General features: G+C 38.3%; 1 protein-coding gene across 1 annotated transcript in view; it reads right to left on the bottom strand.

Annotated features, from left to right (window-relative positions):
- The window catches only part of Abl (tyrosine-protein kinase Abl), a 99,952-nt gene extending 78,937 nt beyond the window's left edge, over positions 1-21,015 (bottom strand). The window contains exon 1 of the mRNA XM_074101350.1: positions 20,566-21,015. Coding sequence (XP_073957451.1) covers positions 20,566-20,692 — 127 coding nt within the window. The 5' untranslated portion in view covers positions 20,693-21,015. The remainder of the gene's footprint in view (positions 1-20,565) is intronic.
- Between the last annotated feature and the right edge of the window lie 1,603 nt (positions 21,016-22,618).

The raw sequence follows: 22,618 nt of genomic DNA, 5'->3' as shown, positions 1-22,618 counted from the left end.
GACATTTGACAGACATATTTTAGAGGGTCGCAGTCATAGGTGCAACACGGAGAGAACTTTGGGGGCGGTAGGCGTAAGCTTGCTTTAGGAATGTAAAAGCTAAACAATGGTTACTTCTTGGAACTACTGTTTGTGATTTCCTAGCCATTCAACCATCTAGTCGTTATGCCACTAAGACGTTTTACTATCGGTACGTTCTGAATAAGTTGCCGTTTTGCCACTGGGGCGTTTTGATATTTGGGCGTTATACAAACAAAACGTTATAGAACTAAGTTCAATCTTATACCCAGGCATTCTACTATTAAGAAGTTTGCACAATTAGACATTTAGCTACCAAGATCTTTGGACGTAGTTTTGCGTAAATGTTCCAAACATCAACAATTATTTTTTTTGATTTTGAAACTAGTTTCAGTAACATCAAGAGCGAAATTAAAGAATAACATGACAATGCTTTGAAATAATAAGTAACATGGGACACTTGACACCAATTGACCTAGTCCCAAACTAAGCAAAGCTTATATAGATAAATACATAATTAAATACATATTAAACATCCAAGACCCGAGAACAAACATTCGTATTATTCATACAAATATCTGCCCCGGCCGGGAATCGAACCCGGGACCTCAAGCTCCGTAGTCACGTTCTCTAACCACTTGGCCATCCGGTCGTCTATAATTTCAATTGTGCGGCGCCTTTAGCGCATAATCTGGTCCTGCTAATTATGTGCATCCCCAGATCTAATGCGTACGAAGCCTCGTGTAAAAGCGAGTTGATTATTAATGCACTACTAGCGTTACATGTCAGTCGGATGACGGACCGGTTCCACGCCGCTTTCTTAAACCCCCAAGAGACGATGCGAGAACTCTGACAGTTGCGGTTCACTGCCGCCGATGATCATACGTATAGCGAAAAGCGATGCAATAGTAGATTGTACGACAAGAGCATAAAACGAGAAGTTTTACCCGAGACGTTAATGTAGCCACCCGTAACGGTACGGCGAGGGTAGATAGACACGTCGAAGGGAAAATGTGTTTAATGCTAGAGTTTTAGACCCTATTTTTCACTTCGATGGCGACGAAATGAAATAGCAACAGTGGAAACAATTGTCCGCTTCCAACCGAGGCAACTGGAGGTCTATGGGGGAGGCCTATGGGGTGGACGTCCTATGGCCGATATGATGATGATGATGAAAAAATATGTAGAAACTTCATTGTTTGTGGCTGTTTACACTGGATTGCCTTGACGAAGATTTTATTTTATGCACTAGAGCATAAAAAGTCACTTTATGTCGCCTAGATCTAGCATAAATACAAACTTTACGAGCATGAGAAGTGAAAAGGTAATTTTACAGAAAACACTGATAAAATATATGTATTTTATTACGGCCATTTATAAAAGCTAATTAAATAACTAAACCTGAAGGGACAGGGGTGACCCTTTCCGGGTCGTACTTGGTTCAGCTGGTCTCATTGGCCATACAACGGAGCAATGACGCTGGGGTTCGTTTGGGCCAAGTACGATGCGGACGGGTATCAAGTATTTTTTGTTTTATTATTTAATTTATTATTATTTTATTCATTTAGATTTTTCGTATTTTTTTTTTCGTTTTAATTTTGTTATTGTTTTGATTTTAGACAAAAAAATACATATTTAATTAAATTCTACCTTTAAAAAAATTATAAAGTTGAATTTAGCCTTGAACCTAAAGTAGTTTCTAAGGGTACATCTCTAAGGGTATTCTAACCCCTGTTTAACCATCATTGATAAAATTTTACTGATAAATGTGATGCCGTCTCTGTTTGTTTTGTTCGAATAGACGGAGATTAATCAATGGGTGGTGATACAGCCCCTAAGTATAACAAACAAGACGCGGAAGCAGCTTGTATAGATAAGATATACAGCAGCGTTGAAGAGCTATCCAAGAACAATAAAACAGTGAAGCCGTCTTGCCGACCTCGATATGAAACTAGATCAGAGCCGCTAGCGCGACAGGCCGCGGGCTGCTTGGTCGATATTACCGTCCTTCCTCGCTTAATCCAATAACGCCAATAAGAAACACGAGTGGCCAACGATAGCGAGACGAGTGGTGGTCACTTTTATACCTCAAGAAAAAAGTATAAGGAAAAAAAAATATAACAAAAAATTTAACCGACTGCAAAAAACCATGAAATAATTTTCTACCAGTCTGAAGTCGGTCGGTGCCTCAGCACGAGCCAGCAGGAGTGGACCTATAGTCATCTACCTCACCTACGCACTTTATATTGGGCTTCAATCACTCCTGCTGGCTCGTGCTGAGGCATCGACCGACTTCAGTGGTAGAAAATGATTTTCACGGTAGTCGGTTCAATTTTTTGAGGTGTTTACGTTATCTAGTGTAATCTATATCTGTGGTAGAAACAGCTGAGCGGAGCGAGGCTCGGCGAGGTAATGAAACGTTTCTATTGGTTCATGAAAAACACATTCATCGGAACACATCCTCGCACATCTTTGATAGAAACGCTGCCTTAATCGTGAATCTATAATAACAACCGCCAATCGAAAACCGATATTTATATTGAAAATCGATAAACGGTGAAGTCACTATGACAGTTCAAAACGACAATTCCGAGCTCTGTTTATGACAATGCCAGAACCCAAAGGCCTTCAAGAGCATGAAACTACCGTGAGACTCATCATATTAAATGATATTGTACTGGATAAACTCACGTCTTAAAACGAGTTTAGCTCGACATGTTTCGAGCTCATTCGTAGCCCTTCATCCTAGGAGCAACGATAAGCCGCACCGTGTCGCGAGCCCGAAACATGTCGAGCTAAACTCGTTTTAAGACGTGAGTTATCCGTTATAATATCAGGTTTTAATTGAAACGGATTATTACCTATTTCAAATAAAAAATCACAGATATCAAATATGTCAGATAAAAAAACAAATCATAGAGGAATGGGACCGGCGCTACCACCCACGACGCTGGCCGTTCCATAGACAAATTAACGTTTTTTTTTCTCCAAGATTAGGGAAACATAATTGAGCGCCCTGGTTTTTCTACGCGCCGGGCGGCGTAGAACTTTTAAGAACTAGCAAGAGCGTGTCGGGCCACGCACGGGGTAGGGTTCTGTACAAAAATGTTACAATTAATACCTAGTCTTTAACTGAGCCTTTCATATTCTGTAATTTTACTACCATTGAAATTATCAAAAATTAGGTCCTGGTATTCATGTGTCCTTAGACGTGAAAATTTTTATGCATCCTGGTCCCGCACGAGGGAATATCGGAATTAAAGCCCAACACACACAGACGACGGGTGCGGATCGCGCTCGCGCCCGCGACTGTATTGGGCAGCCCAATTTGGGCTTAAGAGTGAGCAGTAATGTATATTTTTCTAATACATGATGACCAGATGGTCCTAAAGGAAGACCAGCGCCGTCCGCTAGACCGGCAGCTTGCTGATTCGGGGTCATTTCGTGACAAGCGCATTTTTATATGCTGTCAGAAAATGTTTTCCAGTTACAAACTCGACACTTTCGATTTTATAATTTTTAGATAAGTAGGAATAACATTATAGGTTTTGGTAGACCTTTACTCGATTTGAAAACCTCACATAGCTGTGATAGTTTCCCGTTTAATTTGACACTATGTCGCTAAATTGTCGCAAACTGTATGACACTCAGTCCGTGTCAAACACACGGGAGGGCGTGGCGGACGCGGCTATCATGTCGCCACTGCGTTCTGACATTCTTCGAGTGTATCGTTTCGGTGTTGTTTTCTATTTTACACAGTTGATAATTGTACAAAATTATAGTTTTTATCGGTAACAATAATTAGCGGACCGCATTTGTGATGAGGTAAAAATCCCTCATTTTTGTAATTTATATCAACTGTCACCGAACAGACTCTAGTCAAGTCCAAAAATAAGTATCTATTCGAACCACTCAAAAATATGGGCCTTATTACGTCGGAATAAGAGTGTGGTACTTATTTTTGAAACTTTGAATAGTTCATATTTTTACATTTGACTGCACTAAGGAACTCTGAGCTAAATAAAAATGTAACGGAACCCTAAAAACTAGTACGTTTACACGACAGCTATTTAGGTCGCACATCCCTGTGACGAAGTAAAATGTGTCATAGCGTAAAGCCATTATCGCAGCCTATTATCGATAAAGCGATTGGCCCGATCAACAACCTATCAGCTGATAAGCCCACGCCGTTATCTGATCAACTATAATTGAGTTACATTGCGATTTTTTATTAGATCCAGCCTATCAAGCGAAGAGGTCAAATATACAAGCACACTAATACGGTATTTGACAACTCCTGAATTTGCTATAACTTAATATTATTACGAAAATATAGATGTACAGACAGTGTTTAGCGAAGAGAAAACTTAAATCGGTTGAAAATTGGATTTAGTGTTTTTTTTTTAAAAATCTATGTACCTGTCTCATTCTCAAACGCTTTTCTCTATGCAGCAAGTATGGCGCTACTAGCGTGTGACGTCACATGCCAGTATGTCTGTCTCTGTCTAATCTTGAATTTCGAACCTTTATAACTTTGTTATTTGTAAAGGTAGCTTAAAAATTGTTTCTCTATTTGATAGCAGGCATTGTGTAGTTTTCATTTATAAAACATATACAAAATAGTCCAATACCGTATTGATGTGCTACCGATTCGAAATTAACATTTCCCAACCGGTTCAATAGATCCGTTTTAGAAATGTTCGGTATTTTGCCACAGGAAGGTTGTATCAGCTCCGTAAAATTGAGGGTTTATATCGCTATACTTCGTTTTTTTAGCATTAGAAAAAGGGTAAACAATCTTGACGCGTCTTTTTATTGAAAAACGTTTTTAAAAAACAGTAACTATATACCAAAAGCATGTAAATGATCATATGTCCTTACTAATTGTTAATATTTGCTGTCACTTATTTTTCAAGATCGCTTACCTTCTTTCTAATGCTAAAAAAACGGAGTATAGATGGCGTTAGTGTCGCAGGTCTGTTTGAAGTTACAGGGTGCAGCGAATAATCCGTTACCATCGTGAAAATTCGGAACACACGACTACTTCCGAATGCTGCCGACGTGTCTATGAATAATTGTATTAAATAAGTGACATGTTTGTATTTAATAAATAGTGTACTTTATTTATTAGTGACAAATGCCAAACCACGAATTTGAAGCATATCACACTGAGTCAACCAGTCATCAATTTATGGAATACTAGCTTTTCCCCGCGGCTTCGCTCGCGCAGAATTAATGTCGTTTGAATCTTTTTGATCCCACAGGAACCATTATTTCGAGAAAAAAAGAGCCTATATGTTAATCCAGAATATATATTACTTATATGCCATATTTCATGCAAATCCGTTCAGTAGTTTTTGCGTGAAAGAGTGTAACAAACATTCATCCATACTTTCGCGTTTATAATATTAGCGGGAGTGGGATAGTGTAAACAAAACCAGGCAAGTGCGAGTCGGACTCGCGCACCGAGAGTTCCGTGCACATTTATAGGTCTGTAGGAAAGTAAACGGGAATCGTGTCTTGAAGATATTTCTCGCTTTTACCGAGTGATTTAATACACCCAGTGTATGCAGAGCCCTACTATTAAGAATTAAGGATTATTCATGCATCTATGGGTCCTCGAAAACCATTTATTATAGACCCTCAAATGTGATAGGTACCATCAGCCAAATAAGTGGTCTATCAATTTTTTAAACAAGTTCCTATCAAATGAGTATGTCGCTAAAGTCGAACTTTCAAGTTGACAGACACGTCTATTGGCATTATTGTTTTATGACATGCAAACGATTATCACTTTAGGGTGGTAAACCACATATTTGGCTGATGGTACCAATTGATTAATTTCAACTGACGGATAAATGTGATGCCATCTCCTTCCATTCATCAAACAAAATAAACCGAGACGGCATCAAATTAATCCATCAAATTAAACAATGAATGGTGAAACAGGGGTTCAATGTCAAATTAACGCCGTCTAGCGATCCTATAGACTTATTTTCCGGTGGCCATTTCACCCCCCATATTTTTACGTAAGCTGCGAACTAGCGAGCTGTGTCATTCATAACAATCTCAATTCATAGAAACTATGTCTAATGAAATAATTCCAGTCGAGGAATTCTCATAACAATGAAAAGCATTATACAATGAAAATGATCCAATGAGCCTCCGTAAATCAATGGCCGTTAAGATCATGCGCATGACATTAACATTACATTAGTTACAAAATTCCACAGAAATAACAAGGATGAAAAGAAATGGCACACAAGTAACTCTCTTTCTTTCAAAAACTGGTTCTATTGATACAACGCAATACAAATACTTTACATTCAATGAGGGCTATCGCGTATGAATTCGCCACTAGAGGCGCTAGTGTAGCGTGAGGTCTCCGAAATGTCAAATCTCATAGTTTTTGGGTGAACTACGCGGGTTTATTTATAATTAAAATAATTTTGTGAATATTTTGCATTACCTGAAATTAATTATGGCAATTATGCGTTACGGGGTAATGAATGTCTGTGTTTTGAGACAGTTTTGTCTTTCGGAAACTTTTGACCTCCCTTTTTTTTTCGAACAAAACGGGACTACGCAACACTGTGGTTGCTCGATATTTTTATAGTACGGTTTTAAGGTGTATTAAATATGATTTTAATCTAAACTTTGTTTTCACGTCCGTAATAACAGACTTTGAAAGCCACACTTAAAAACCTCATGCAACAGTGGCGCCATCTAGAAAGACAAAAAACGATAGCCCCCATTATATGTGTTCAGATAACAACGTAATCTAATTTTGATATCAATTTGACAGGTTGACTAGTAGATTCCTTAAAGGGATAAGTCCTCCTTTCCGCGAGTATCTCAAAGTTTGTCAATTTTATTTTGTTTCTTTTCTTTTGCACAAGAATTTACATACATACAATTTACCGATGTTATAGATGTAGTGAGAAAAAGTTTTTAAAGAAAGAAAGAAAGAAAGAAAGAAAGAAAATATTTAATTGCCAACAGTACAAACAATGCAAGACAACAATATAAACATAAACAATACAAGATAGTAGTCTGTCCTGCGGCAAAAGGAGCAAACTCAGCTAATGCTGCGCTTACGCGGAAGCTGCCACACACCACAACAGGCCAAGTAAAAATCAATGTTATCTCAATGGCATAAAGATTTTGACATGGAAAAACTTTTATCACTTAAACTATATTCAAAGTATGACCCTTATTTTCTTGTGACTCCGAGCTGTATACAATTATGCCAGCCTATGCAACTCCAGATGTAAATCAGTGCGGTAATGCTCGTCCAAGTCAAGTGCATCGCAGTTCCTGCGCGCCCCCCTCTGCGCCAATTGCAGTGACATTATGCAACAGCCGAGCATTCGAGCGCCATGCAAATATGGGCAATGCAATCGTAAGCGAAGGGCGCTGCTTCAGATGGTGCATTTTAGGATGACCACTCCTGACAGAAGGACTGTCTCGAAAAGTGCAATATGAAAATATGCGTGATACACAAAATTTTTCTTAAATAACGTTAATACTCAACGTTTTGACACCATAAAAATAACAAAGCCTACCTATTTAAAAAGTACTGGCTGTATATTTAAACAACTTTGACTAGTATCCATAGTACAAGCTTTTTTAGGGTTCCGGAGCCAAAATGGCAAAAACGGAACCCTTATAGTTTCGCCATGTTTGTCCGTCTGTCTGTCCGTCCGCGGCTTTGCTCAGAGACTATCAATGCTATAAAGCTGTAATTTTGCACGGAAATATAAGTAATCTATGCCGACAAAATGGTACAATAAAAAATGAAAAAAAAATGTTTTTTCTCATCCAACCTTTAGTGTGGGTTATTGTTGGATAGGTCTTTTAAAATCATTAGGGCTTCGCTAAGACGATTTTTCGATTCAGTGATGTGTTTGCGAAATATTCAACTTTAAAGTGCAATTTACGCGTCTGCAATACCCCTGGTGTTGCAGATGTTTATAGGCGGTGGTGATCTCTTACCATCAGGAGACCCACTTGCTCGTTTGCCATCCAGTCGTATAAAAAAAAAAAAAAAAAAAAATTTCATTAAAATCGAGCGTCCCCCTCCCCCTCCTCAAAATCTAAACCGGTGGGTGGAAAAATTTGAAAAAAATCAGGCTGGTAGTAAGTAGGTATATCAAACTTTCAAGGAAAACTATAACGACTAAGTTTGCTTGAGAATTATTAGTAGTTTAAGAGTAAGTAGCAGCCTAAGGTATAAAATATACCTAAACTTGGAAGATTCCGTATAAAATACGAAATCCTTAGAAAACTATTACTTAATTTTTTCGTAATGGCTACGGAACCCTATTTTGGGCGTGTCCGACACGCTCTTGGCCGGTTTTTTCTTTTCTGTAAATTGAGTTTTATTTCTAGAATAATCTAACCAACTCGTAAAAGTTTTAAAACAACCGGAATTAAAGTGTGACAATAAGCCTTTATTATTCTGATGTAAAATGTTAAAAAATGGTACAGTCACCGGCACCAATATCTGACACAACAAGCGTGCATAAATATCTGATACGACTCTATTTCTAGGGCCGGAAGGGCGTGTCAGATATTTCTGCACGCTCCGCTGTGGCAGATATTAATGCTGGTTACTGTACCTAAACTTGCATGGTCGTCTAAACAGTTACACATTTCCCTATAACAAAATATAAAAAAGCTATAAAATCCGGAATGATGCAAATACGGTGACCGAATACCAGGTTCACGCTGGACGTATCACTGACTGACTGGTGCGAAGTCCTATGTCCATTATAGACGGCTCGTAACCGGAACCTTGCCTCCCTGTAGTGTTGCCGGAAAAAGGCCACATTATCGATAGGCCTATCGATAGTATTGATAGTATCGACCACCGCATTTTTTTTATATGGTTATTGCGTTTGTTGAGGTACTTAATGGGTATTTAGGTTTAAATTTATATTTACACAGCGTACATAATTTCGGGAAGCGACCGTCCCTCTTCTATAGGGACCAATCTGAAAACCAGCGCTGGGCATGCCTAGCATACGCTAAGATTGGGACCCATTGCCTAACCTAGCAGTAAATTTTACTTATTCGTTTTTACTTTTTATTCCAAATTTTATTGTAAGTTTTTTTTGTGAGTTGTATTGAGCTAGCTTTTTTGGCATTAAAGATTATTTTACTTACTTATAAATCTCTTTTCGTGCAATACTATCGATATCGATATTATTGCTGTCTAATAATGCGAAACTATCGATACTATCGATAGGTTAGAACAATCAATAATTATAACCTATATCTCAATAATATCGGTTATTATAAGCAAGATTACAAAATGTAAAGGTAAGTTCAGTTATCCAGTGATATTTTTTAACGAATTTGCAATATACGATCTACCAAACCTAACCAACTTACTCTTAGTACTTAGAAGAGTCTGTTGCTGCAACTTCTGTTCTGCCCACCTCCCCGTATTGACGGTAACAATCGACTATTCAAAACTGTCGATAGTACCATATATATTGACCCGGACAACTCACGTCTTAAATCGAGTTTAGCCCGACATGTTTCATTAGCGCTTGCACTTGGGTGCCCGTGTTGCAGCAGCCGCCGAGTCCCGTTGCTCCTAAGAGGAAGGGCTACGGATTAGCCTGTGAATTATCCGGGTCAATAAATTTAATATGAGTGAGTCTCACGGTAGTTCCATGTTCAAAACATCGATAGTATCGATAGTTTTGCAATCATATCCATACTATCGATAAGTATCGATAGTATTGCCTGAAAAGAGATATAGATACATCGAAAATACAAACTGAAATATAGATGCACAGAAAAACCAGAAACGATACAGACACGATAGATTGTATCCAGCGGTGGTGTAGCGGTATAGCACACGGCACGGAATGCCGAGGACCTGGGTTCGATTCCCAGCGCTGATCTTATCTTTCTGGTTTTTCTGTGCATCTATGTTTCAGTTTGTATTTTCGATATAGGTTTTACGGGATGACCGTAAAAGTAACAAAAAATTTGGAATTGAAATAAAAAATACAAAAAGATTACAAAAAAAATCAATCTTAAGATACTATATGTAGATTGTATCGATAATTATCGCTTTTGCTCAAACTATCGATAGTTTGAGCAATAATTGGAATATCGATCGGCAACACTAGCTCCCTGTACAAAGAACTATGAAGGAGGCCGGGCTCGGGCTGTGGTATGCGGTCCCACGGTCCCCAACGGGAGCTATTGTCTCGTCTCGCATCGCTACTGCGTTTGGTGCACATAGAACTAAGAGGAATACAAATTTCACGCAGTCCAGGGTTCGATCCTCAGTCGGGCCGGATATTTTTACGAATAATACGAATGTTTGTTCTCGGGTCTTAGATTTTTAGTTGTATTTAAGTATGTTCTTATATAAGTACGTTTATCCGTTGCCTATAGTAGATACATAGAACAAGCTTTGCTTAGTTTGGGACTAAGTCAATTGATGTCAATTGCCCAATGATATTTATTTATTATTTATTTATTTTAGCCAATCACAAAGCAAGAATGCCCTGGTCAACATATTCAACCCATAACCCATAGAGTAGATGCCTAAAAATATACTATAATATGCTTTGCGATGTGACACTAGGTAAATTCTCGTTGCATTTAGCATTTTTAATTAAAAAATCTTGATAAAGGCAGCAGAGACTCCCTGCGACAGGGTTCTACCAAGAGTCACGTACGGACTTTGTCAAGGCATTTTTCTAAAATTAGGGACACGTGTTTTTTTCTATTGTTAATTAAACATAACTCTTTTTGCGTCGGGGGTTAAAAGTTTAGGTAGTGTGAGTAAGACGTTACACCTACTTACGTACACTTTTTACTAAGCAGTGACGTCACGAATCCCCACTCCCGGACTTTGACGCACTTCATGACCACCAAATGACTGTCACATACGTCGTATTTGACAGTTGTCACTCTAAAATGTACTCAATGACTGCTACTACCACCGTGCGGGAGTCAGCTGCAGGCAGAAACAGCGGCTACCACACGAGTGTCGTATCTGTTACATCGTAATTATCATGTAATCTATATCCTTAGCTATAGACACTAACATAGTCCAAATTAGCGAACGCTTAGACAATGGTCGTATTATGTAAATGTCTTGATCGCCTATAACATATATGTTTAGCAAACACAGGGTGCGAGACTGAAGCGCGAAATATACTGGCCACAGAACTACGAGTAAAGGTGCGACCAACCGCTGCTTAAAAAACGGTGACGGTACGGAATCGCAGCGACGCATCGTATGCGCACCGTTTTTGCATGCTTTCCACACCGCTGCTTAAAATACGCAAACGATGCGAAATTAATCGTAGTGACGATGACGTGTACCGTAAACGTCGCGATTTTTGTTCAGTACCCCAAGTGTAAGTTTTCGGTTACAAAATGCGCCTCTAGCGGAACGTTTGCGATGTTCGTGTTTCCATACAAATTGAGATTTTACGCGAACGCGATCGAGACGTATTTTGTAACCGAAAACTTACTCTAAGGGCACGGTAAAGTCCTGACGTTTACGGTTACGGTGCGGAATCGCAGTGACGGGCCGTAAACGACAAGACTTTTGTTCGGTAAAGTCCTGTGCCCTTAGTGTAAGTTTAGGTTACAAAATACGTCTCGATCGCGTTCGCGTTAAAATCTCAATTTGTATGCAAACACGAACAGCGCCTCTAGCGGAACGTTTGCGATGTTCGTGTTTCCATACAAATTGAGATTTTAACGCGAACGCGATCGAGACGTATTTTCTAACCGAAAACTTACACTAAGGGCACTGACGTTTACGGCACGTCACTGCGATTCCGTATTTTAAGCAGCGGTGTGGAGAGCATGCGATAAAAACGGTGCGCATACGGCGCGTCACTGCGATTCCGTGCCGTCACCGTTTTTTAAGCAGCGGTTTGGTCGCACCTTAACAAAGACGTACCTAAAAATGTCATTGAGTAAAAATAGAAATAGAAAACTTTTTAACAAAAAAATTAAACCGCCGAAAACTTTCAAATTGACAGACACGTCTATTGGGATTATTGTTTTATGACATGCAAACGATTGTCCAGTTTAGGGTGGCAGACCACCCTATTTGGCTGATGGTACACGTGTCAGGAACATGAGCAGTTGAAAGTGTCTAATTAAGAATATCACCAATTATGAGTTGTTTGCAATAACGACCAATTTTTCCAAAGCAACATACAACTCGTTCTGCTTCGTTCGTGCAATAAGTCGCGACAAGCCTTTAACATCCCAGGACATATAAATATGACGAGTTATTGTATGCGTTCGCCCAGCGGTCGAACAATAGCGCAGACGCATTGTGTGTAAATAGATGACGCCTCGGTGCGTGACGACACAGCAGGCGCTGGGCTCTTGAGCATCTAGCGCTCCCGCAGGCATAGACTACAAAGTTAATGCGTAACAGGGGCCTACTCTGAAGTTCGTATCGTACCGTCCGTCCCCCTCGCTCTCGTATTAAATAGTATAAGTGTCAGAGGGACCGAACGACACGAACTTCGATTTTCGAATTTCGTAGTAGCCCTGTGCCCTTAGTGTAATTTTTCGGTTACGAAATACGTCTCGATCGCGTTCGCGTTAAAAATCTCAATTTATATGGAAACACGAAGAGCGCATCTAGCGGAACGTTTGCGATGTTCGTGTTTCCACACAAATTGAGATTTTAACGCGTACACGATCGTGACGTATTTTGTAACCGAAAACGATCTCATTTTCCAATATATTTTATACCTTAGGCTGCTATTTAAGAGTAAAACTACTAATAATTCGCAAGCAAACTTAGCCGTTATAGTTTTCCTTGAAAGTTTGATATACTTACTACCACCCTGAATTTTTTCAAATTTTTCCACCCACCGGTTTAGATTTTAGAGGGGGGGAGGGACGCTCGATTTTAATGAAAATTTGCGCTGTAAAGTTGAATATTTCGCAAGAAAATCAATGAATCGAAAAATTGACTGTGCAAACCCCTAATGGTTTTAAAAGACCTATCCAACGGTACCCCACACTATAGGGTTCGATGAGAAAAAAAAACACCCCCACATTACGTCTATGGGAGGTAGTTTTTCGGCATAGTTTACATTTATATCCGTGCAAAATTACAGCTTTTTAGCATTGATAGTCCCTGAGCAGAGCCGCGGACGGACGGACGGACAGTGAGACATGGCGTTTTTGCCGTTTTGGCTCCGGAACCCTAAAAACGCACCTTAATACTTTCATAGGTCCTTACGCTGCGTCTCATTTGGGATAAAATTCGCGGTCGGCTGGTTCTGCGGCCGAAAATGCTACGAGGGTGAAACATGCGAAGTATTCTGCCTTGGATCCGGTGTACGATTTTGTGCCGGTTGCGGTGGAGATGGGGCTGCCATCCGTCCGGGTTTCCCCGGATTTGTCCTAGTTTAGAGGGCGTCCGGGGAGCGTCCGGGCGGGGTTTCATTTGTAGTCCGGATTTAAAAATATTTATAATTTTTAGACCAATGCAATTACAATTTTTCAAAGAATTATTTTCCAGCAAGCTTTAAATCGTTTTATAAGGATCTTATTTGATTGGCCTATATTTTATTATACCTACTGACCAAGTTTAATAAAAACCTAAACCTGTTGACATGTCCGGGTTTTGGACTCCAAAATCCGGGGTTTTTACGCGTCTTGTCCTGGTAGCCAAATTTTAGAGATGGCAGCCCTAGGTGGAGACAGCGGGGCCCTGGGGTTCGGAGGCCCTTGATTTGTTTAGGGACTTGGGTCGTCGTCTCAGGTATAGGGGGCGCGATCCCCGGTCTGGATCGTGGCTGGTTCAACAGGTGTCCATTGCTGTACAGAGGGGCAAGCCCGGGATAAAGGGAACTTTTGAACCGGGCACGATGCAGGAGGGGATTTTTAGGTTAGTTTTTGTTTTATTATTCCTTTTGACTGTATATAAGTATTTTGGTAATTTAATGACAGTGTTCAGTTTAATTATTATTTTGTTGTATTCTTTGACTTAATTTTGTTTCATTGTAAAAAAAAAAACTAAAACACTGTATCAGAATCTTCAGCCATTTTTACAGGAAAGTATCCACAAAAATGATGTAAGTAGTTGAAACGCGCGAATAATGCCGCTATATTCAACTGCCAACCGCCAACCGTGTCAGTTGTATCAAAAAACCAAGTGACCAAGCCAAGAGCGAGTCGGACTCGCGCACGAAGGGTTCCGTACCATTATCTATGCAACATTAGACATTAGCAAAGAAACGGCAAAAAAATCAAGTTTGCTGTGTGGGAGAGGAGCAAAATGTAGTAAAATATTACCAAATGACCTCCTTTTTTAAGTCTTCAAGATAAGAAAATGTAGCTTTCATACCAAAAAAATCTAGTGACCACGACAAACAAAATTATCATCAGTCAATCTCAAATTACAGAATACTAATTATTATAGCATTCAAACATCAAATTAATGAAATGAGATCACGAGAAATCCGTGGATATAACAATCTTATTTTTGATAAAATTTACTAAGATTTAATAGTGTTTTTTGCTCTCGGAAAATATCTATCCGTTGTACGTAAGGAGGGAACTCGTAAAACAACAAAAGCGAAATAGAAATCGTTATAATGTCTCCTAAACATTCTAATTACTCTGTCACTTAGATTGTTAGAAAAATTGGACACGTATTTGTACTTGTCTTAAGACCACAGTCTTTATAACCAATGTGTGTTGCCAGGTATGACATATGGATACGAGACGTGGTGCTTCACTACAGGCCTTAGAAATAGGCTCAGAGTTGCTCAGCGAGCTATGGAGAGGGCTATGCTTGGGGTTTCTCTACGGGATAGAAACAGAAATGAGGAGATACGTAGAAGAACAAGGGTCACCGACATAGCCAAGCGAATTAGCTCGTTGAAGTGGCAATGGGCGGGCCATATAGCACGGAGAACAGAAGGCCGTTGGGGCCGTAAGGTTCTCGAGTGGAGACCGCGGATCGGCAAGCGCAGCGCGGGACGGGACTCCACCAAAATGGACTGATGACCTGGTTAAAGCCGCGTGTTCACGGTGAATGCAGCTGAACCGACTGGAGGTCTATGGGGGAGACCTATGTCCAACAGTGGACGTCCTACGGCTATGATGATTTTTACTTCTGTCAATTCAACAAAAAATGACGAAAACATAACCAGTTACATAATATAAAAAACTGTGGAGTCTGTCCATCCGTTTCAGAGCTACGATGCCACAGACAGAAAGAGAAGCAGACAGAGTAGCCCAGACATTGTGGCATCAAACTTATAACACTCCTTTTTTGCGTCGGGTGTTAAACAAAAGCGGCACGGTAATTAGACTGGCGCACAGGTGAATGATAATGGCCGAATTAAGTTGGTTATCTGTGTGGAACAAACCATAATAGTCCTGTCCGAGACAAACTCAGCCGTGTAACAGAAAGTTGTTCCAGTTCCCATTTCCAATATTCACCCATCCCAGCCTATATACGTCCCACTGCTGGGCACAGGCCTCCTCTCAGAACAAGAGGGCTTGGGCCATAGTTCCCACGCGGGCCCAGTGCGGATTGGGAACTTCACACGCACCATTGAATTGCTTCGCAGGTTAGTGCAGGTTTCCTCACGATGTTTTCCTTCACCGCAAAGCTCGTGGTAAATTTCAAATGTAATTCCGCACATGAATTTGGAAAAACTCAGAGGTGCGAGCCGGGGTTTGAACCCACGACCTTCTGTTTGAGAGGCGATAGGTCAAACCACTAGGCCACCACGGCTTTCCTATATCCAATATTCACCGAATAACCTAATTAGCTGGCTCAAGCTAATGTAACTGAGAATTAGCTAGCACTTAGCAAATGGCATTCGCTGGCAACTGTCAAATTCGCTTTGCGGCAGTGTTAATAATAAGTAACCAGGGATCGGACGAATTAGCGTCGTTATCAATAATGTGGACATGACTCCAAAAATAATTAATTATTAATTAATTACTTACCTGAACTTTAATTTGCTTCCTTGTAAATAAAAAACACAAAGCTGTATACAATACAATGACCGTTTACTGAATTGAATACCATAACAGTACTGAAAACACAGGAACATGCAATTTATCCAAGGCACTTAAGCAAGAGGCGGCCTTATTGCTTCAGAGCGTTTTTTCCAGGCAACCTTTACTTACAATAATAAGAAATAAGGAAAAGATTTTAGCAGGTGGTGCAATTTACAGCAGATTAGACCAATAATAAAGCAATGTAGATTTATAAAACAAAATAAATATTATATTTTTTATTTTTCTGAGGACAACAACTGCTATTTTAATAATTTTACTAACATTTTTGTAATTGTTATGTCCAGGAATTCCAATGTAATTACCCAACTGTCGACTGCTTGATGGAGGTTTATTCTTAGAAATTACAATTACTTCTCAAGTCATGTCCACAATATTGCAAACAACAGCTAATTTTTCCGATCCCTTATAATAACTTTGTACATAAAACCCATTACATAAACTGTACATAAAGCCAAGTTCGAATCGGACTCACATTTTTACAAGCTTCTGAACTACTACTTGTCATAGAAGCTGGAAATTTGCGAATCATTTTTCAACCCCTTCCTGTTTTCCGAATGAGCTGAAAGGCCATGCCAGTATGGACTAAGTGATACTGCCTTTACCGAGTTTGAGCTTGTTCTTTTTATGGATGGTATGACTCTAAATCTTTGCGACAAGCCAAATTTCAGCTTTCAAAACATTACAGTTTTATGCTAAAAAAAATTAAAGAGGTATATTTTTTCATTATTTATTTATTTCATTATTATTTATAAATAGATATGATAGATTAGAGATTACATTATCATTATGCCATAGATAAAAATAAGCTTACAGAATGTTTCTAATTTCTAATCTAATTTTTAATTTTATTTACTTCCATGTTATTGCCCCTTCCATTTTTTACAGCAGTGTAATACACCCATTAGTTAGGAGTTATAATAATTTATTATATTGCAACTGCTATGCTAAATCAAGACCTAGAAATGATTGCGACCTCTTTAGACAAACATGGATGTGTAAATACAACTTACATTTTACATTTAATTAGGGTTGTTATTAAAATAATGTATAATTACTAGCTTTTGCCCGCGACTTCGTCCGCGTGGAATTAGGTTATCGCGCGCTGTTCCTTTTCTCACTCTCTGGCCCATAAACTATCTTTATGCCAAAAATCACGTCAAACCGTCGCTCCGTTTCGACGGGAAAGACGGACAAACATAAGAACACACTTTCACATTTATGTCTGCCAAATTTCAGCCCAATCGATTAACAAGAAGTGGGTGAATCATTTATATTTACAGTCGAGGAAACTGAATTGCGTACCAAGGTGGAACCTTTTCATAATCACTTTCGCTATTATGTCTTTCACAAATCTATACAATGTCAACATGACTTAGTAGAACGAAGGTTCCACCCTGGTATATTGATTCAGTTTCTTTGACTGTATGTATACATACATATGAAGTTTGTCCATCCTGAACCTAAGCCTCTTTCAGTTGTTGCTATTTCTTTCTGTCCCTCAGTTCTGCGAAAACCTCTCACCTTTTTACAGTTCCATTCTCAGAAGGAGAAAACAACCCTTATAGAATTACTTTGTTTCCCGTTTGTCCGTTTATCTGTCTATCTAGCAGTCAGTCCAATTGTCAAGACCTATTTTCTCATGAATGCATCGAGTTATCAAGCTAAAACTAATATGAAATACTTAGGTCTACTACTCATAGCGGATAAAAAGTAATTTCTACGTTATTGCATTCTTAAAAAACAGTCATTAAATAAGGTATTTGAACACAAATTGCTGTAACCAAACAACCTATAGTATAGTGCACTGTTATCATAGAAGCTTGAAGCTTTTAGGGTTCTGTACCCAAAGGGTAAAAACGGGACCCTAAGACTGATGTCCGTCGTTCCGCACGTCTGTCACCAGGCGGTATCTCATGAACCGTGATAGCTAGACAGTTGACATTTTCACAAATTATGTATTTGTGTTGCAGCTATAACAAGAATAAAATAAATATTTAAGGGCGTTTATTTTTTTGCTCTATATTAATAACGGCAACAGGTAGATGGTTGAAATATTGATAGAATATTTACTAGTATACATATTAACTTTAAAAATAAAAATTAAATTAAAATAAAATAAATATTTAAGGGGGGCTCCCGTACAAAAAATGTGCTTTTTTTGCTTATGTAAAAGAAAAAAGAAAGAAAGAAAATACATTTATTCACAACACAAGACAACAATATTAATAATAATAATAAAGCCCTTCTATTCTGAATTCTCTACAACTTCAGCAGTATGTGTTTAAGTGTTCTATTCTATATTATGTCTCTGAATTCAGCGTGCCTCTCTCCACTGAGCTCTGTCTTCTGCTACCCTAGTCCAGTAAGGTCCCAGTGTTAGGCGGATGTCGTCTCTCCATCTTGTTTTTGGGCGCCCCCTTCTTCTACAGTCCTCTCTTGGGTACCATAAGGTTACTTGTTTGCTCCATTTGTCCCTTCCGCTGCGCAGCATATGTCCCGACCAACCCCACTTCAAATGGTTTATGCGAGCTATTATATCTATGACTTTAGTTTTTCTTCTTATGTCTGTATTTCTGATTTTATCACTAAGTCTGATTCCCAACATGCTCCTTTCCATTGCAACAATATTATTAGGTCAATGTCTAATGTTGTATACCTAAATAATGGTACGGATTATGCGCGTGCGCGATTCCGACTCGCACTTGGACGGTTTTTTATATTTATGTCAGTAACTATCCAAAATGACCCCAGACTGTATACATTTTGCTTATGAGAGGGGCTCTGCTAACACTGGATATTCATAAGCATCTTCAAATTTGTACAGAACTCTCGGTATGCAAGTCAGACTCGAACTTGGTTCTCTATACCATAATGTATTGTTTTCCATTATAATTTACCGTAAAATAATTTATTTCCGAAATAGTATTTTCTTCAAACTAACCTAACCTAACCTCACTGCATTCTATAAGATGATATTTAAAAAAATCCTGATAACAGCATGGTTCTATATATTTCATGGCAAACGTTGACATGACAAGTAAAGGTATACAGCTGCCTATTACTATTATATTTACTATTAAGGGGACAAAGTACGCTCAGTTCCATTAATAGAACTAAATAACTTTGGGTTAACCATGAAAAAAGAATCCAACTTCTTGGTATCTTGTGCTCTATTTGGTGGGTATAGTCAAGGTAACCGAATTGGTTACCAGGAAGACCTTTTCATAATCAATTTCACTATGATTTCTTTGGTAGAAGTATGATATGCCATTTGGACATCAGCAGTATAAACGTTCCACTCAGGTATGCGTTTATGTATGGCAGGTAAGTAGATTTGCACTATCCCGATCATATGCTGACGTATCACTAAGACAAGAAAGTAAAATTGAAGAAAAATATTCAAGCTTGACCACAATCTCTCTCCTAATGACAGATAACAGGAAAAATGTTACTATTTTTTGTTTTTCTACCAATTCTGTTAATCTACCAATGATTCCAACTTAAATTGTTATTGTTGATGTTCAATTTGAACAAAGTCAATTGTTGGTTGCTTTACTTACATTATGAATAATTTAATAAAAAAATATGCTTTCTAATCTTGTTTATATCAAATTTCATCCTACATAGGTATATGCAACTGGATATGTTTTTATTTACATAAGCATTGCAGGAACCACATAAAAAATCTGATTGGTATATTTTGATTCTACATTTATTTTGATAAATTTACTTGGTTGTCATCAATTCCTTTCAATCATTACTCAAAAGGTTAAGTTTGGAACTGGGATTACTGCCTATTAATTCAAAATTATTTGTTATTAAAATAATTAACATTATCCCCAGAAATCACAAATATAGTCACACAAGACTTTTGTTTAGCAACATAACTTTTTTTATCTAAACATAAACACACACAAACATCACGCCTTTATTCCCAAATGTGGTAGGCAGAGCACACAAAACATTACCGCTTCTGGGTTTATCTAAAAACCTGAAAAAGATACTTTCATAAAACTGTAGGACTAAAAATAATAGACTTTTTATGTACCTTACTATAATAATAGATTGAGATAAAAGATTCATCAGTAATAGAACAGTGCTTAAAAACAATTAAATGTATCATTCTTACATTTCACTTTAAAATAAACAAACCAACAGAAAAAAAATCTTGTTTGAATAATATTTTATACACAATGAACACATTTTGTATCTAAGTATTGAAATATTGAATCTCCTCCAAAGTTCATCTTGTTGATAAAATAATATCAAATAAAGGATGTATACACGCAAAACGTAAACTAAGTCATTCTTAATTTTAAATAATGTAGGTAAAAAATAAGAAATAATTCGTAATTTTTCAATTAGGTATTCAACTACTGATCATTAAAATGAAAAGTGATTATTATTTCACACGAATGGAAATATACGCAGGATTACTTTTTTTTTTTTTTTTTTTTTTTTAAGGGATGCATGGGGGCTCTGACTCACCGCTGTGTTCAGTGAAAATGTTGGAGCCCAGTACGCGGGGGTCTTTGGGCACGCGGGGCTTGCTCCTTGCGGACCGCATCGAAGCCCCGCTCGCGGTCCCGCGCTCCTTCGCCTGCTGCGCCCCCATGGCACCGCCGTACCGTCCAAACAACCCACACCACCACTAATTCAATAAAACCAACGCGACACCACCAAACTTAATTTCATTATAGTATATTAAATACCTCGACACTAAATTGTCAATTAGTTAACATGAGATAACGCTATTATTCAACGCGCATTCTTCAAATTTCATAGCGTAAATTGATTAAAAATCATTACCGGGGCTTACTAGTTATAAAAAACAACACAACCTCCGCCATTATGTGTCTTCTGACATGTTTGACGTCGATTTTTTTGATTACGCGTTTCGCCGGTCGTGGCAGCACTAGCGATAAAGCGACCATTCATTGTGGTAGTATGCGGTCGACTGCTTCTGCTTTGCTTTCGGTGTGTTGGATGGACAGTTGGACGCGGTTCAAGCGTTTAGTTGTACCTACTGATAATTTCAGTAGCAAATTTTATGCTGGCAACACTATCTGCATTGCTGCCAACTCGCGGCCAACCAATACTCGTCGCGCCAAATTTAAGGCGGGCAATCTTTTCTCTTATTTGTAATAATTGTAATCAAAGCTTATTTGTATATAATATTATTTATTAACCGTGGACTACTGAGATAAATTACTTGTTTAACGTGATTGAAATGCAATGGAGGTTTTACTTTCCGCATACGAGAGGTTCACTGAATTAAAAAAAAAACTATTTATATTTCAAAATAGGCTAAATTCGAGCAAAATTAAATGACGCAGCTCTTTAAAACCCGTCCTAGTACTTCGTATTTTTACAAAGTTTTAAGTTTCCGTCTTATATGTAATAGTAATCGACTTAAGGAAGTTATCACCTCTGTTGTTTTTTTTATTTTATTTTATGTTTTGCTACCTCGAAACTCAGCCGTTTATAAACCGATATTAAAAAAATGTTAGAACGGGTATAAGTAGCTACCTACTTACAATCAGGTCCCATTATCGCCCCCACGCCAGGATTTACCGATGTGTTCTAAGAAATTCGAGGAGGAACTCTTCAAATATTGTAGGTACACTTACAGTGATTTGGGTAAATTTTCAACCGACTTAAAAAAGGAGGAGGTTATCATATCAATTTGGTTGTATTTTTAGGGTTCCGTACCTCAAAGGAAAAACGGAACCCTTATACTTAGGATCACTTTTTGTCCGTCTGTCTGTCTGTCAAGACCCTTTTTCTCGGGAACGCGTGGAGTTATCAAGCTGAAATTTATATCAAATACTGAAGTCTACTGTCCCTAAGAGCTGTGAAAAAATCAAACTTCTAAGCCAACGCAATCAAAAGATGCAGCCGTTGATGCTGCAAATTTCCGCAAATTTTCGAAACTTGCAAGGGAATCAAAACCTACAGGGTACTTCCCGCGAACTCAGAATCTTGAAATTTGGTACGAAGCAACGTCTTACAGCACAAATAAAAGGAAAATTGTGAAAAGCATAAATTTTTGTTTACATCATAATATAATAAAAATATTTTTTTAATAATTTGTACGGAACCCTCGGTGCGCGAGTCCGACTCGCACTTGGCCGGTTTTATTTATTAAACAGATGAGTGAGGGTCGTTCTTAAACGTACATACCTATTCTCTACTATTTGTCGCACAGTGCGGGATAATTAAAAAACTCGTCGTGGTTTGGAATTTAATGATTTGGAACAAAAAAACTCAACAACTAAAGACAAAGTCTGTACTTTTTAGAAACAATAAGAATACAGAATAACATTTTGCTCATTTGCTCAACATTTCAACTTAATTGTGATAACAATAAAATTACCGTGTAACTACTTAACTCCTAAGAATGCCTTAAAATTAAACTTTTCATGCAAACGTGCACACTAAATTTTAACCTTTTTCCAACAACGAACAACCTAGAATGTTAATCCTCACAAATTGCAATAAATATCAGTTTAAGTCGCGAATACGGACAATTTTGGATGCT

This window comes from Choristoneura fumiferana, chromosome Z (assembly GCF_025370935.1).
Source record: "Choristoneura fumiferana chromosome Z, NRCan_CFum_1, whole genome shotgun sequence".
Lineage (NCBI taxonomy): Eukaryota > Metazoa > Arthropoda > Insecta > Lepidoptera > Tortricidae > Choristoneura > Choristoneura fumiferana.
This window is presented reverse-complemented; position numbering and strand designations above follow the sequence as displayed.